General features: G+C 42.6%; 1 protein-coding gene across 2 annotated transcripts in view; it reads right to left on the bottom strand.

Moving 5' to 3' along the window:
* Positions 1-16,562, bottom strand: part of arhgap36 (Rho GTPase activating protein 36) — a 113,365-nt gene that overhangs the window by 33,305 nt on the left and 63,498 nt on the right. For both annotated transcript variants that reach the window (XM_041882637.2, XM_041882638.2), the window contains exon 2: positions 10,335-10,491. In XM_041882637.2, coding sequence (XP_041738571.1) covers positions 10,335-10,491 — 157 coding nt within the window. The remainder of the gene's footprint in view (positions 1-10,334; positions 10,492-16,562) is intronic.

Raw genomic sequence — 16,562 nt, 5'->3', positions numbered from 1 at the left:
TGAGGGGTGGTCGTTTGACCGCGGACCCGTTACGGACGCAGGCAATAAGGCAGTGATCGCTGAGATCCTGGTTGAAGACAGCGGAGGTGTATTTAGAGGGTAAGTTAGTCAGGATGATATCTATGAGGGTACCCATGTTTACGGATTTAGGGTTGTACCTGGTAGGTTCGTTGATAATTTGCGTGAGGTTGAGGGCATCTAGCTTGGATTGTAGGATGGCTGGGGTATTAAGCATATCCCAATTTAGGTCACCAAGCAGTACGAACTCTGAGGATAGATGGGGGGGCAATCAATTCACATATGGTGTCCAGGGCACAGCTGGGGGCTGAGGGGGTCTGTAGCAAGCGGCAACAGTGAGAGATTTATTTCTGGAAAGGTGGATTTTTAGAAGTAAAAGCTCAAACTGTTTGGGCACAGACCTGGATAGTATGATGGAGCTCTGCAGGCTATCTCTACAGTAGATTGCAACTCCACCCCCTTTGGCAGTTCTATCTAGACGGAAAATGTTATAGTTGGGGATGGAAATTTCAGAATTTTTGGTGGCCTTCCTAAGCCAGGATTCAGACACTGCTAGAACATCAGGGTTGGCGGAGTGTGCTAACGCAGTGAATAACTCAAACTTAGGAAGGAGGCTTCTGATATTTATGTGCAGAAAACCAAGACTTTTACGGTTACAGAAGTCAACAAATGATAGCTCCTGGGGAGTAGGAGTGATACTGGGGGCTGCAGGGCCTGGGTTAGCCTCTACATCACCAGAGGAACAGAGGAGGACTAGAATAAGGATATGACTAAAGGCTTTAAGAACTGGTCTTCTAGTGCGTTGGGTACATAGAATAAAGGGGACAGTTCTCCGGGCGTTGTAGAAAAGATTCAGGGCATTATGTACAGAAAAGGATATGGAAGGATATGAGTACAGTTCAGGTAATCCTAAGTGTTGGGTAACAATGAAAGAGATAGCGTCATTTGAGGCATCGATTGAGCGGTCTCGCGTGTATGGGGGGGAGGAACAAAGGAACTATATGAGACAGTTTGAGAGGGACTAGGGGTTCTACATTGAAATTGTATAATAAGAACTAACCCAAACAGCAATAGGCAAGGCATAATTGACATGGGAGAGAGGCATAAAGCAGTCACGTGTTATTAGAGAGAGCTAAGACACAACTGGAAATAGCGATAACATTTGGGCTAAGACTAAACAGAATAAACAGGACAGAGTACCGTGTAAAGGAACAGTCCATTGATCGATTGACTATGACTTTTCAGATCACCCAGTAATGCTATCTGCAAGGTTAGCTCCAGGTAAATATTGCAATCCTTTAGCCATTCCTGGACCTGTGTCCAAAAACAAACTACAAATGGACAGTACCAAAACAAATGATTTAATGATTCTGTCTCTTCACAGCAACATCTGCAGAGCTGGGAAGATTGTATCCCCCATTTAATTACATTCTATTGGTAGCAAGAATGTTATATAATAATTTAAATTGAAAGATTCTAAGTTTTGAATCCGGTGTCGTTTTGCGTATCAGTTCATAAACACTATGCCATGGGATCGGTACGTCAAAAATCTCTTCCCAACTATTTTGCAATCTATATGGGATGGCTGTCAATCCTTTGGTCCTTAAATGAAACAGATATACTTTTTTATTTATCACAGTTTTCCTTAACCAATTATGTTATTTAATGCAAGGCCGACAGACAAGTTCCTTACTTTCTCCCCCTTCCACTTTCCTCTTTCATTTTTGCGGTAAGGCTGCAATTATTTGGTTGTAATTTTGGGTAGAGCAGACATTTCCATATGTTTTTGTTAGCTGCATGTGCGACATAACTCCACCAGTCCTACCGATGATATCATTTACGAATATTATACATTTTTTAAACATTTTGTCAAAAAAAAGGGTTTTTTGTCAATTAGTATATTTGAGTTTAACCACAATATTTGTTGCATTATTTGTTCTGTAGTTTCTGGAGGATTAAATTGAAATTGCAACCAACTTTCTATGGCTTGTTTTAGAAATAGTGATATTTGGGAGATGATTTCCTTTTCAAATAAATGAAAGTGAGTGGTTGTAATCTGAATAAAGGGAAAAAGGCCATTCTTGAACATTGGGTGAGACAATCTTACTAATTTGCTAGAGAACCAGTTCGGATTTAAGTATAACTTTTGTATGACTGAAGCTTTTAGTGATAGGTCTAATGCTTTAATATCTAATAATTTCTGTCCTCCGAATTCATATTCATTATATAAATAGGCCCGTTTAATTTTGTTTGGCTTGCCGTTCGAAATAAAATGGATTTTTTTTCTCATATAATTTAAAAAACTGTTCGCTAGGCATAGGCAAGACCATAAGCAAATAGGTAAACTGGGATAATACTAAAGAGTTAATCAGGGAGATTTTTCCACAAATTGACAGGTATTTACCTTTCCATGGTAGCAAGATCTTATCTATTTTTGCTAACTTTCTATTAAAATGTATTGAAGTGAGATCCTTTATTTCCTTTGGGATATGTATTCTGAGTATATCCACATCACCATCAGACCATTTTATTGGTAAACTATATGGTAATGTAATTTTTTTTAGTGATCCAATACGTAATATAGTACATTTGTCATAATTTGGTTGTAATCCTGAGAGGTTAGAAAATGTATCTAGATCCTCTATGAGGCTGTGGAGGGATTCTAGTTGTGGATTTAAAAGAAAACATGAATCATCAGCGTACAATGACACCTTTGTTTTTAAGCCCTGGATTTCTAATCCCCTGATATTATTGTTGGATCTGATTTTAATAGCCAACATCTCGATGACCACAATAAATAGATATGCCGATAGTGGACAACCTTGTTTCACTCCTCTTGACAGTTTAAAACTTTCGGAGAAATAGCCATTATTTACTATTTTACACCTAGGGTTACTATACATGATTTTGACCCATTTCATAAGAGATTCTCCTAAATTGAAATGCTCCAGGCATTTATATATAAACCCCAGTTGTACTTTATCAAATGCCTTTTCGAAGTCTGCTATGAATAGCAGGCCTGGTTTCCCAGATTTTCCATAGTGTTATATTGTTTCCAATACTTGCCTTATATTATCTCCAATGTATCTTCCATGTAAAAAACCTGTCTGATTAGAATGAATAATATCCGACAATACCTTTTTAATTCTATGCGCTATACATTTTGCTATAATCTTTGCATCGCAACACTGAAGTGTAAGGGGCCTCCAATTGTTTTAATGGACTGGATCTTTATATTTTCCACTTGTATCCTGTTTCAGTAATAATGAGATCTTCTTCTTGAGTGTCAGATAATCTACCATTTACATAGGAGTGGTTAAAACATGCTAATAATGGTCCTCTTAGTATATCAAAAAAGGTTTGGTATACCTCGACTGGTATGCCATCCAACTCTGGAGTTTTCCCGGACTTAAAGTCTTTAATTGCATCCAGAAGTTCCTCCTCTGTAATTTCACCTTCACATTAGTCTTTCTGTATGGCTGTTAATTTTACATTATCAATAGAAAAAAAATCTCTACAATTAGCTTCAGTTAGAGGAGATGGAGGCGACTGAAACGTATGCTTAAAGTACTTTGTTTCCTCCTTCAAAATATAATTTGGTAAATCATGGGTTACTCCGTCAATTGTAATCAGTTTCATTCAATTATTTTTGGTAGCATTCCTATGTTGAAGATTAAAAAAGAATTTGGTGCATTTTTCCCCATATTCCATCTAGTTTGCTTTATTTTTATAATATATTACACTTGATCATTCTTGAATAAGTTTCTCAATTTCTTTTAGTTTTTCCTCTAATTTACTCTGAGCCTCTATGTTACAGTTTTTATTGCCATCTATCTGTTCTGTTAGACTTTCTATTTCCTTTGTTAGTATAAACTCTTTTTTGACCTAAATTGCTTTTGTTTTCGAGATGAGTACTGAATTGCATGGCCTCTAAAGGCACATTTAAAGGTGTACCATACAATAAGGGTGTCACGATCGTCAAATGAGGGAGACCAAAGTGCAGCGCGTTGAGCGAACATGATAGACTTTATTTAATTAAAGCCTGACAAAACAAGAAACACGACCAGTGAAGTCCACAGTAACATTGACTGATAACGGAACAAAAACCCACAACCCCAAGGTGAAAACAGACAGTATAAATATGGCTCCCAATCAGAGACAACGAGCCAACAGCTGACACTCGTTACCTCTGATTGGGATTCACTCCTTCAAACAAAGAAATACAACCCAACAGAATACCAACATAGAAATAAACACATAGAGTGAACACACCCTGGCTCAACATAATGAGTCCCAGAACCAGGGTGTGACAGTACCCCCCCCTAAAGGCGCGGACTGCGACCGCGCCTCAAAACCCCCACAACAGGGGAGGGCTGGGCGGGCATACCTCCTCGGTGGCGGTTCTGGCTCCGGCCTTGACCACCACCCTCCGCTACACCCCCCATAGTACCCCTGGTCCTGTCTAGCCCCGCTGGCCGGAGCCGGACTGACGACACGCGCCCCTGGCTTGGTGCGTGGAACAGGAATGGACCGGAATGGGCTGGCGACGCGCACCACAGCCTTGGTGCGGAGAGCAGGAACGAGCCGGACAGGGCTGACGACGCACCCCGTAGGCTTGGTGCGTGGAGGAGGAATGGGCCTTACCAGGCTGACGACTCGCCCCCCTGGCTTTGTGCGTGGATGAGGAACGGGCCTTACCAGGCTGACTTCTCGCACCGTAGACTTGGTGCGGGTGGCAGGAACAGGCCGGACCGGGCTGGCGACGCGCACCGTAGGTTTGGTGCGAGTGGCCGGAACAGGCCGGGTCGGGCTGGCGACGCGCACCGTAGACTTGGTGCGGGTGGCAGGAACAGGCCGGACCGGGCTGGCGACGCGCACCGTAGGTTTGGTGCGAGTGGCAGGAACAGGCCGGATCGGGCTGGCGACGCTCACCGTAGACTTGGTGCGGGTGGCAGGAACAGGCCGGACCGGGCTGGCGACGCGCACCGTAGACTTGGTGCGGGTGGCAGGAACAGGCCGGACCGGGCTGGCGACGCACACCATAGCCTTGGTGCGTTGAGCAGGCACAGGCCGGGCAGGGCTGTCGACGCACACCATAGCCTTGGTGCGTTGAGCAGGAACAGGCCAGGCTGGGCTGTCGACGCACACCATAGCCTTGGTGCGTTGAGCAGGAACAGGCCGGGCAGGGCTGTCGACGTTCACCGTAGGCTTGGTGCGTAGAGCAGGGACAGGCCGGGCTGGGCTGTCGACGCACACCATAGCCTTGGTGCGTTGAGCAGGAACAGGCCGGGCTGGGCTGTCGACGCACACCATAGCCTTGGTGCGTTGAGCAGGAACAGGCCGGGCTGGGCTGTCGACGCACACCATAGCCTTGGTGCGTTGAGCAGGAACAGGCCGGGCAGGGCTGTCGACGCACACCGTAGCCTTGGTGCGTTGAGCAGGAACAGGCCGGGCAGGGCTGTCGACGCACACCGTAGGCTTGGTTCGTGGAGCAGGAACAGGCCGAACCGGGCTGTGGAGACGGATAGGAGGCCTGGAGTGAATAGCGGCCACCACCCGTCCTGGCTGGATGCCTACCCTCACACACTCTGTGTGAGGCATCCGCACAGGACGTACAGGGCGGTGTACCCCTGGCCTAGTGGCCTCCTGGATGCGCCCCCTTCTCTCCTCCGTCAGCCCCGTCGTCCATGCCGTGTGCCCCCCCCTAAAAATTTCTTGGGGTTGCCTCTCGACCCTCCGACGACGACCCTGATCACGCCGTAGCTCCTCTCTCCGGCGCGCCTCCACCGTCTCACTCCATGGCCGGCGATCCATCCCGGCCAGGATTTCCTCCCAGGTCCAGGACCCCTGCCCGTCCAAGATCTGCTCCCACGTCCAGGCTGCCTGCTCCTGGACACGCTGCTTGGTCTTGGTATGGTGGGTTTTTCTGTCACGATCGTCAAATGAGGGAGACCAAAGTGCAGCGCGTTGAGCGAACATGATAGACTTTATTTAATTAAAGCCTGACAAAACAAGAAACACGACCAGTGAAGTCCACAGTAACATTGACTGATAACGGAACAAAAACCCACAACCCCAAGGTGAAAACAAACAGTATAAATATGGCTCCCAATCAGAGACAACGAGCCAACAGCTGACACTCGTTACCTCTGATTGGGAGTCACTCCTTCAAACAAAGAAATACAACCCAACAGAATACCAACATAGAAATAAACACATAGAGTGAACACACCCTGGCTCAACATAATGAGTCCCAGAACCAGGGTGTGACAAAGGGGATTTGCTGTACCTATGTTATGTCGGAAAAAGTCAGTTATAAATTCCTTTGTCCTAGTTAAATTATCATCCAATAGGCTTTGATTAAAGTCTTTGCATGTGTGTTTGTATAGGCCCCAGCCTCCTGTACTGCCTTTGTAGCCTTTAGCCAGAGGGCAACACCAGAGAAACTACATGCAGATCAAGGATGTGATTTTACAACCTAAATATCCTCTGACAAGCTTTATCTGGAAGACATCACTGTTTTGTTTTGGGTTTGGGGCTTTAAAGATCACAGTCGTGTGTACAGTTTGTGTGTGTATGTGTTAGGTAGCACGCCTTTGCTGTTTAGAACTGGTTTGTTGCAGAATCTTTGAACTTCCAAGACCAGAATGTATGATGGGGCCTGGGCACAGATCTAGGATCAGCTTAACCTCACATAATCCTAGCCCTCACCACTAATGGGAAAACCACAGAACTGACCCTACACCAGTGTCTAGGCACAACTTAATTCTTAAGGGCTGACAGGATAAGAGTGTGGAAGGCCCTGAAATGTAAATGACCTGAGCAGTCAAATCCCCATGTGGAGAGGTTTGTTTGTGTGTATGAGTGTGCGTGTGTGTGTCAAGGGTTTAAAAGGGGTCAAATTCCCATGACTACAGGAAATTAACATTTATTTCCACGGCAATCGTCTCCTCCCACTCGCCACATGCCAGAGCAAGGGTTAATCTTTGAGCAAACGCTTTGTGTGTGTGTGTGTGTATTCCTACATGCCATGTACTCAGTGTGTATGTGTGTGTGTGTTTGCCCTTGGCTTGCACACTTTAAGATTAGAGGACTGGCACACACACAGTGGAGAGAGATAGATGTGGGTAAAGCAAAGAGAGATAGAAAGAAAGGGACTAAAGGAACATATGGAATCAGAAAGAAAAAGCCAATTGGGTCTGAGAGAGAAACAAACAGAATGACAGAAATAACACACAAGAGAAAGAAAGGAAGTAAGAAAATAATGACAGACCCTGTGGGGTTGCTACCCATATCCATGAGAAAATGAGACGTTCAAAAACAAAGTCTCCAGACTTGCCAAATAAGCTCTGACTGCTAAGAACAGATATTTCAGAAAGAATCCATCCATCAAGCATAGCCAAGGCGTTGCCAGGAAACCAACAACAAACACACACGCATGCACACACACTATAAAAATAAACCAGAGGTTCTGGTATTGGCCCAAACAGCGGGATCAGAACAGAAACCTATGGCGACCTCCCTCCGTCCCTCAAGCAGCTAGCTCCCATAATATACAGTACATGAGCCATCACTGACACGGTAGTGGGCCTGATACACCAGGGGAGTTGGGTGGCTAACTAGTGGAGGATGCATCCAAAATGGCAGCCTACTCCCTATATAGTACATTACTTTTGACAAGAGCCCTATGGACTTTGGTCAAAAGTAGTGCACTCTAAAACAAATAGGGTGTCATTTGGGACAAAGACACAGCAGTAATACACATGGGAGGTGGCTGGCTGACTCTGTATGAGGTCTCCACCCCAGGGAGAGGGACAGGAATATTCCCACACATTACTGGCTCTGACCCCCTCCCTATGACAGTTATAAACACTGACCCCCTCCGTTTTATATTTGTATGTATTTTATTTATTTATACAGTATATATGCTGCTATAGAGTTATCTAACACTGACTGACTGATTTAACTGTTTTCTATTTACGTATTCTGCAGCTCAACAGAGAATGAAATGCAGTAAAAAAATATATATATTTTAGTCTTGATAATATAGAGTTGTCCAATGACTTTGACAATATTAGATTCAAGGATTCTGTAAGGAATTAATTACTGGCATTGAATTAGAATGTATTGGAACAGATTAGGTGAAAACTGATTTTAAATGATTGACAGATTTTCTTTGATCCATCCATGACTGGTTACATGCTGTAACTGTAACACATTTGAATGCTGTATGATGTACAGTATGGTTGTATAGCAACTGTGTGACAGCAACTATGGCTTACTGAGGGGCCCAGGAGTAGGGTGAAGTTGCCCCTAGACATTTATCCTGGGTCAGTTTGGTATTTTCCCCACTAATGGTTAAGGTCCTGCGGTGCAGGAAAATTTCAGCAACAAAATAGTGGTCAAATTAAGATCCCACATCTGTATTCTATTCTATTCTAACCGACATCCATTCCTAACAACTGTGAGTGAAACGTTACACTTTCGAATACATGTTTAATTTGTACATTTACACAGCGTGTGGGAGTCCATTCTCCTGTTTTACTTCAGGATAAAAAAGTCCACAATGGAGGCAAAGAGAATGGATGAGCTAGATAAAATACAGTAGGTCTTGATGAAGGTCTTTGTGAGCAAAATGTTGCACTTTCCAATACGTTTAATTTGTGGGTAGACTCGACACTATTACTTCTTCTATTTTCGTTCAGGGTAGAAAAATATATAATCACACAATAAATCAATGAAAATAGATGTTTTATAATGTTTAAATGTCATTCTCTTATTTTGACCAATGGACTTGACAGTCGGCTTAGCTTAGGCAGCGTAAACTACACAGCACTGATAAGAGAGTGGTCAGGGGTCAAAGGTTGAAAACGTTGAGAGGTTAACGGTATGAACATAGACCAAATATGGTGGATAAATGAAGAGAGTTCACTCAGGCTGTTTACCATGGAAAATATTTGTCAGTTCCGGTCTACTTAACGGGGTGGGTCTCCCATAGACACCAATGCAATAGCAGCTGGGTCTGGTCTACTTAGTTCATTTACTTTTATTGAACCAGAAAAAAACAGCGAGTGGGGTGTCTCACTTCCTCTTCCGTTTCTGCGTAGACTACATGGAGAAGCACTGAGATCAGACTAATGCCTCTTACGTAACCCAGGGTGACACGAAAGAGGAATGTAGCACGCTAAGACACCTCAGGATCAGAAGCTTCTTACTCCTACTCTTCTTACTCTTACAGTACTCTTCTTACTCCTATAGTACTCTTCTTACTCCTATAGTACTCTTCTTACTCCTACAGTACACTTCTTACTCATATAGTACTCTTCTTACTCCTACTCTTCTTACTCCTACAGTACTCTTCTTACTCCTACTCTTCTTACTCCTACAGTACACTTCTTACTCCTATAGTACTCTTCTTACTCCTACTCTTCTTACTCCTACAGTACTCTTCTTACTCCTATAGTACTCTTCTTACTCCTACTCTTCTTACTCCTACAGTACACTTCTTACTCCTACTCTTCTTACTCCTATAGTACTCTTCTTACTCCTATAGTACTCTTCTTACTCCTATAGTACTCTTCTTACTCCTACAGTACTCTTCTTACTCCTACTCTTCTTACTCCTATAGTACTCTTCTTACTCCTATAGTACTCTTCTTACTCCTACAGTACTCTTCTTACTCCTACTCATCTTACCCTTCTTACTCCTACTTACTTACTTACTTGCTTTTTAACTTAAACTTTTATCTTAATTTTGTATCTAATCTTCTGACTCCTACTCCTCTTACTCCTACTCTTCCATCTTAAGTTGTAAGGCTGTATCTGAGCTGTTTGAAGGACTTACCATTTACTGGTACTGTAAACTTCACTCAGATTTATTGAGGTAATACAGTCTGGGAGTGGTGGTGGAATGAGCAGAAAACAGGTAGTGAGCTTCTATATCAGATATCATGTCCCTATCATTATCATCTTGTTCACTGCCATGTACTGTATAGTGAAGAGCTCTATAATCTAGACCAGGACGAGCAAAACTTCAGGAATTTTATAAAAAGATTTATGTTTAAGAAAATAAAATCCCCAAGAAGAGAGCCTATATATTTCCGTCCGTCTTTTCTAGCATGGCCATTTAGTAACTACTACCCTTTCCTCTGTATCTCTGGGGATGCTGATGTTGAATTCGAGGTCCCTCTCCTCCAGATTCAAACCCCAATTGAGATTTGAAGAGCTTTACATTCTAGACAGAGGCCAGCACTGTACACATATCTCTATCGTCCTTTCTGGCATGGCGATATAGCAACTAGCCCTTCACTTGTGTACCTCTGGGGATGCTGATGTTGAAGTCAAGGTCCCTCTCCTCCAGATGGTAGCAGGCCACCTCCTGCAGCCTGGCTCTCTCCAGTTCCGATAGGCTCTGGATAGGCACCGGCTGTAGACGCACACTCTGACCCAGCATGGTCGCCCACGTATGGTCCCCCTGATGGGGGGGAGGGAGGGAGGGAGAGAAGAGAATGGTTAATGTGCTATTACTTGGAGGAATTACATATATAGTACCAATCCCAGCTAAGAACTGAATTACTTGATATCATTTACAAGGTACTCCTAGAGGAGGGAGGGTAGAGAGAGAAAAGGGCATGGGGGAGATGAGCGGGAGAGACGGGAAAGAAGAGAGAGAAAGAGAGGAAAAGAGATGAGTTAAACATGAAAAGGCAATCGTAGAAAACATTGCTCAGTAAGACAAAACATTTCCACAATCAAGACCCAAAACCACTTAACATTTGAATTATAATGTTTTCTTTTTAAATGGTTTGCCTCAAACCATACAATTTACTGTGGCTAAGTATGAAATGAACAGTAAACCATAAAGGTGGCTATTTTTACGGAAATCATTATCGCTGGCTTCAACCCATCTCCACGAGGTTAGTGCTATCCTTGGGATGTCCTTACCCTTAACCCTAATCCTAACCTTAACCCCTACCCTAACCTTAACCTTAACCATAACCCTTACCTAACCCTAACCTTTTTACATTAAATCTTCCATGGGGTAGGGACGTCCCAAGGATCACGGAAGGACTATCTCAACTATCAACCAACCATCAAATCATGTTTGACTAGGATCTACTCTATAGGGTTCGTCCCAAATGGCACCCTATACCCTACATAGTTTCCTACTTTTGACCAAAGCCCATTGGGCTGTGGTCAAAAATGCACTATAGGAATAGAGTGCCATTTGGGATGCATACATAGCCAGAGGTTAGGCCTACCAAGAGCTTAAAAACATATTTTCCCAACAACTTCATTATAATTATACTGTAGCTTGATAGGAATGATGATAAGGAAATTGCCTTGTCCTCAGCAGGGGGTAATTTGAGTTTTCTCTGAGAGTTGAATATGTCAGACGAATACACACAGGCATGCACGTGCACGCTCACACTCACACATTTCTTACAGAAAAAGAACCATCCATCTGTTTTCTCTCTATTTTGTTTTGTTTTGTTGTAGCCAGAAGACAAACTTTATTTAGACTGCTCAAGGCTATGTCTGGGGGGCCAAAGTCAGGCCATTCTACGTCTGGACAATAGAAGCAGAGAGTTCACAACCGAAGCACACTGTTTGAGGCCCTTTCCCTCTGGTTTAACACTGGACCCACAAGGCTTGTGGGAAACAAACTTAGAGTGCATCCCAAATGACACCCTATTCCCTATAGGCCCTGGTCAAAAGTAGCAGAACTGCAGGTCGCAGAAAACAGACTTTGAATGTACCATTGCTTTGGGAAGATGCTAGCCATGCTGCCTGCTCTTGCCAAACCCTTTATGCTCTTGCCAAACCCCATTGCTGTCATTGTCACAACAAACATGACAATTCCATTAGGAGTTGGCAAGGGACAAGAAAGCGACGGGAAGAAACAGACCCAGACTAGGAAGATGCTGTCCTAATATCCGAAAGCTGGTGTAGAACCTTAGCCTATACTCCTGCATTATCTATTGATGTTCTGGAATCAGTATCAGCTGCTGCTCTAGAACATTAGAGTAACTAATGCTGTTCTAGAATCCTTTATACACTCAAAAAACAGTCCAAGGTACAGTGTATCCATATGAAGTAATTTAGTCGAATATTATGTAATATACTGTAGCTGTACTTAGCATAATCCCTTGACATGGTAAGGAAATGGATGGAATGGTATGAACATGGTAAGGGGGAAGAGAGAAGGACAGATTTAAGTGTTCAGATGGAATCCATTCCTACATGGTTACAATTCCATTCCTGGGTGATTACCAGGAAGCTAGAACCTTGTAAACAACCTCATATTATTGGAATGGGCACAGGATGGAGGGAGTTAAAGAGGTATAGAATAACAAATGAAAGCCAGAAACAAGAAAAAAAAGAGGGAGTAAGAGGAGAGAGAGAGACAGAGAGAAAAAAGAGGGAGTAAGAAAGAAGAAAGAGAAAAAAGAGGGAGTAAGAGGTGTTTTCTTTGATGGTGGATTACGGTGATAACATGGTAAGTAAAAAACAGACATGGTGCTGGGATGAACCCCATCTCTGGTGGTCCACTTTGATGACCCCTCACCCTACCGGCAACAATTGCTAACGTAGGCCTAGGCCTGACCGGAGGGGGAAAAAAAGGGTTATAAAATACACCATAATGGAAACAGGTGCTGCGCGAGTTAAATCCCCGGTTTGGTTTGGAAGGATTTTGGAGTCATTGTGGACAAGGACAACAACCTGGTAGATGGATACACAGCCTACAAAAAAGTGCAAGCAGGTATTTGTTTACAATAGGCTAATTCAGTTTGTTATCAGCTAATTATTCAGTTAATTCAGGCTTTCGTTCATTTAGACAATACGCAGGCCATATCAAGTTTAAACCGGTGCGGCTGGTAAAGGTTTGAGTAGGCTATAGCCTACTAAATACATTTATTTTTGCAGCCTATATTAGATTCTGTGAATTGTTTATTTAAGTTTAAATTAAACTATTTGATTATCTAAACAATATTGAATGTAAAGGTCTCGTTTTGTTTTATTGGCTATAGGCTTTCATTAGGTAACAAGGCTAATTAGAAGGCCACTTTTTTTTTTCAGAGCGATTTGAAATTGTCAATGTGCTGCATCTCACTGTGAAAATAAAAATTATTTGTTCTTAATTCAAGGTTGAATATACAGTACCAGTCAAACGTTTGGACACACCTAATTCAAGGGTTTTTCTTTATTTTTTAAAATTTTCTACATTGATTCTTCAAAGTAGCTACCCTTTGCCTTGATGACAGCTTTGCACACTCTTGGCATTCTCTTAATCAGCTTCACATGGAATGCTTTTCCAACAGTCTTGAAGGAGTTCCCACATATGCTGAGCACATGTTGGCTGCTTTTCCTTCACTCTGCCGTCCGACTCATCCCAAACCATCTCAATTGGGTTGAGGTCGGGGGATTGTGGAGGCCAGGTCATCTGATGCAGCACTCCATTACTCTCCTTTTTTTCTTTTCTTTAAGGGTAGATCAGCTTTAATATTGCAGATAGATTGTAACTTCCATCAATGTAATTGTCTGCATCACTTCCAATTCCCCATATGTTTTTTCCTCCCACAAATATACACTACCGTTCAAAAGTTTGGGGTCACTTAGAAATGTCCTTGTTTTCGAAAAGAAAAGCAATTTTCTGTCCATTAAAATAACATCGAATTGATCAGAAATACAGTGTGGACATTGTTAATGTTGTAAATGGCTATTGTAGCTGGAAACTGCTGATTTTTAATGGAATATCTACATAGGCGTACAGAGGCCCATTATCAGCAACCATCAGTCCTGTGTTCCAATGGCACGTTGTGTTTGCAAATCCGTTTATCATTTTAAAAGGCTAATTGATCATTAGAAAACCCTTTTGCAATTATGTTAGCACAGCTGAAAACTGTTGTGCTGATTAAATAAGCAATAAAACTAGCCTTCTTGAGTCTAGTTGAGTATCTGGAGCATCAGCAATTGTGGGTTCGATTACAGAATCAAAATGGGCAGAAACAAACTTTCTTCTGAAACTCGTCAGTCTATTCTTGTTCTGAGAAATGAAGGCTATTCCATGCGAGAAATTGCCAAGAAACTGAAGATCTCGTACAATGCTGTGTACTACTCCCTTCACAGAACAGCGCAAACTGGCTCTAACCAGAATAGAAAGAGGAGTGGGAGGCCGCAGTGCACAACTGAGCAAGAGGACAAATACATTGGAGTGTCTAGTTTGAGAAACAGACGCCTCACAGGTCCTCAACTGGCAGCTTCATTAAATAGTACACGCAGAACACCAGTCTCAAAGTCAACAGTGAAGAGGCGACTCCGGGATGCTGACCTTCTAGGCAGAGTTGCAAAGAAAACTGGCCAATAAAAATAAAAGATTAAGATGGGCAAAAGAACACAGACACTGGACAGAGGAAGATTGGAAAAAAAGTGTTATGGACAGACAAATCGAAGATTGAGGTGTTCGGATCACAAAGAAGAACATTTGTGAGATGCAGACCAAATGAAAAGATGCTGGACAAGTGCTTGATGCCATCTGTCAAGCATGGTGGAGGCAATGTGATGGTCTGGGGGTGCTTTGGTGGTGGTAAAGTGGGAGATTTGTACAGGGTAAAAGGGATCTTGAAGAAGGAAGGCTATCATTCCATTTGGAAACGCCATGCCATACCCTGTGGACGGCACTTGATTGGAGCCAATTTCCTCCTACAACAGGACAAGGACCCAAAGCACAGCTCCAAACTATGCAATAACTATTTAGGGAAGAAGCAGTCAGCTGGTATTCTGTCTATAATGGAGTGGCCAGCACCGGATCTCAACCCTATTGAGCTGCTGTGGGAGCAGCTTGACCGTATGGTACGTAAGAAGTGCCCATCAAGCCAATCCAACTTGTGGGAGGTGCTTCAGGAAGCATGGGGTGAAATCTCTTCAGATTACCTCAACAAATTGACAACTAGAATGCCAAAGGTCTGCAAGGCTGTAATTGCTGCAAATGGAGGATTCTTTGACGAAAGCAAAGTTTGAAGGACACAATCATTATTTCTAACTTTGTCAATGACTACATTTCCTATTCATTTTGCTATATTTCCTATTCATACTAATGTCATGTATGTTTTCATGGAAAACAAGGACATTTCTAAGTGATCCCAAACTTTTGAACGGTAGTGTATATACATACACATACACAAACACATACATATATATATATAAATACATTTACATTTTAGTCATTTAGCAGACGCTCTTATCCAGAGCGACTTACAGTTAGTGAATGCATCTTTTTTTTTATACTGGCCCCCCATGGGATATACAGTACATACATATATATACGTATCCTTTAAAAAAAATATATTTCCCTTTATTACATTCCAACCCCATCACCCCTCCCCTAATTGGAGTAAACTAGTGAACAACAACGATTAGGCCTCTACTTCCAGCTTACACAGTGGCTTGCGAAAGTATTCACCCCCCTTGGCATTTTTCCTATTTTGTTGCCTGGAATTAAAATTGATTTTGGGGGGGTTTGTATCATTTGATTTACACAACATGCCTACCACTTTGAAGATGCAAAATATGTTTTATTGTGAAACAAACAAGAAATAAGATACAAAAAACTGAAAACTTGAGCGTGCATAACTATTCACCCCCCCCCCCAAAGTCAATGCTTTGTAAAGCCACCTTTTGCAGCAATTACAGCTGCAAGTCTCTTGGGGTATGTCTCTATAAGCTTGGCACATCTAGCCACTGGGATCTTTGCCCATTCTTCAAGGCAAAACTGCTCCATCTCCTTCAAGTTGGATGGGTTCCGCTGGTGTACAGCAATCTTTAAGTCATACCACAGATTCTCAATTGGATTGAGGTCTGGGCTTTGAGTAGGCCATTCCAAGATATTTAAATATTTCCCCTTAAACCACTCAAGTGTTGCTTTAGCAGTATGCTTAGTAAGTTTCTCTGCCCCGGTGTCAATTCCAAGCTGCGCCCATCTCTTCATGTACAATTTGACAATTCATAATATTGTCACCCATCAGACTACTGTCAATTTCTTTAGGCTAACTCTATTATTATATGTGTGAAATTAGTTTCGATATATACTGAACAAAAATATAAACGCAGCATGCAACAATTTCAAAGATTTTACTGTGTTACAGTTCATATAAGGAAATCAGTCAATTTAAATACATTCATTAGGCCATAATCTATGGATTTCACATGACTGGGAATACAGATCTGTTGGTCACAGATACCAACACAAAAAAAAGTAGGGGCGTGGATCAGAAAACCAGTCAGTATCTGGTGTGACAAACCATTTTTCTCATGCAGCGTGACACATCTCCTTCGCATAGAGTTTATCAGGCTGTTGATTGTGGCCTGTGGAATGTTGTCCCACTCCTCTTCAATGGCTGTGCGAAGTTGCTGGATATTGGCCTGAACTGGAACACACTGTCGTATACGTCGATCCAGAGCATCCCAAACATGCTCAATGGGTAACATGTCTGGTCAGTATGCAGGCCATGGAAGAACTGGGACATTTTGTATAGAACCTTGCGA

Source organism: Coregonus clupeaformis, chromosome 8 (genome assembly GCF_020615455.1).
Source record: "Coregonus clupeaformis isolate EN_2021a chromosome 8, ASM2061545v1, whole genome shotgun sequence".
Lineage (NCBI taxonomy): Eukaryota > Metazoa > Chordata > Actinopteri > Salmoniformes > Salmonidae > Coregonus > Coregonus clupeaformis.
Note: the sequence above shows the minus strand (reverse complement) of the source record. Positions and strands in the feature narration are given on the sequence as shown.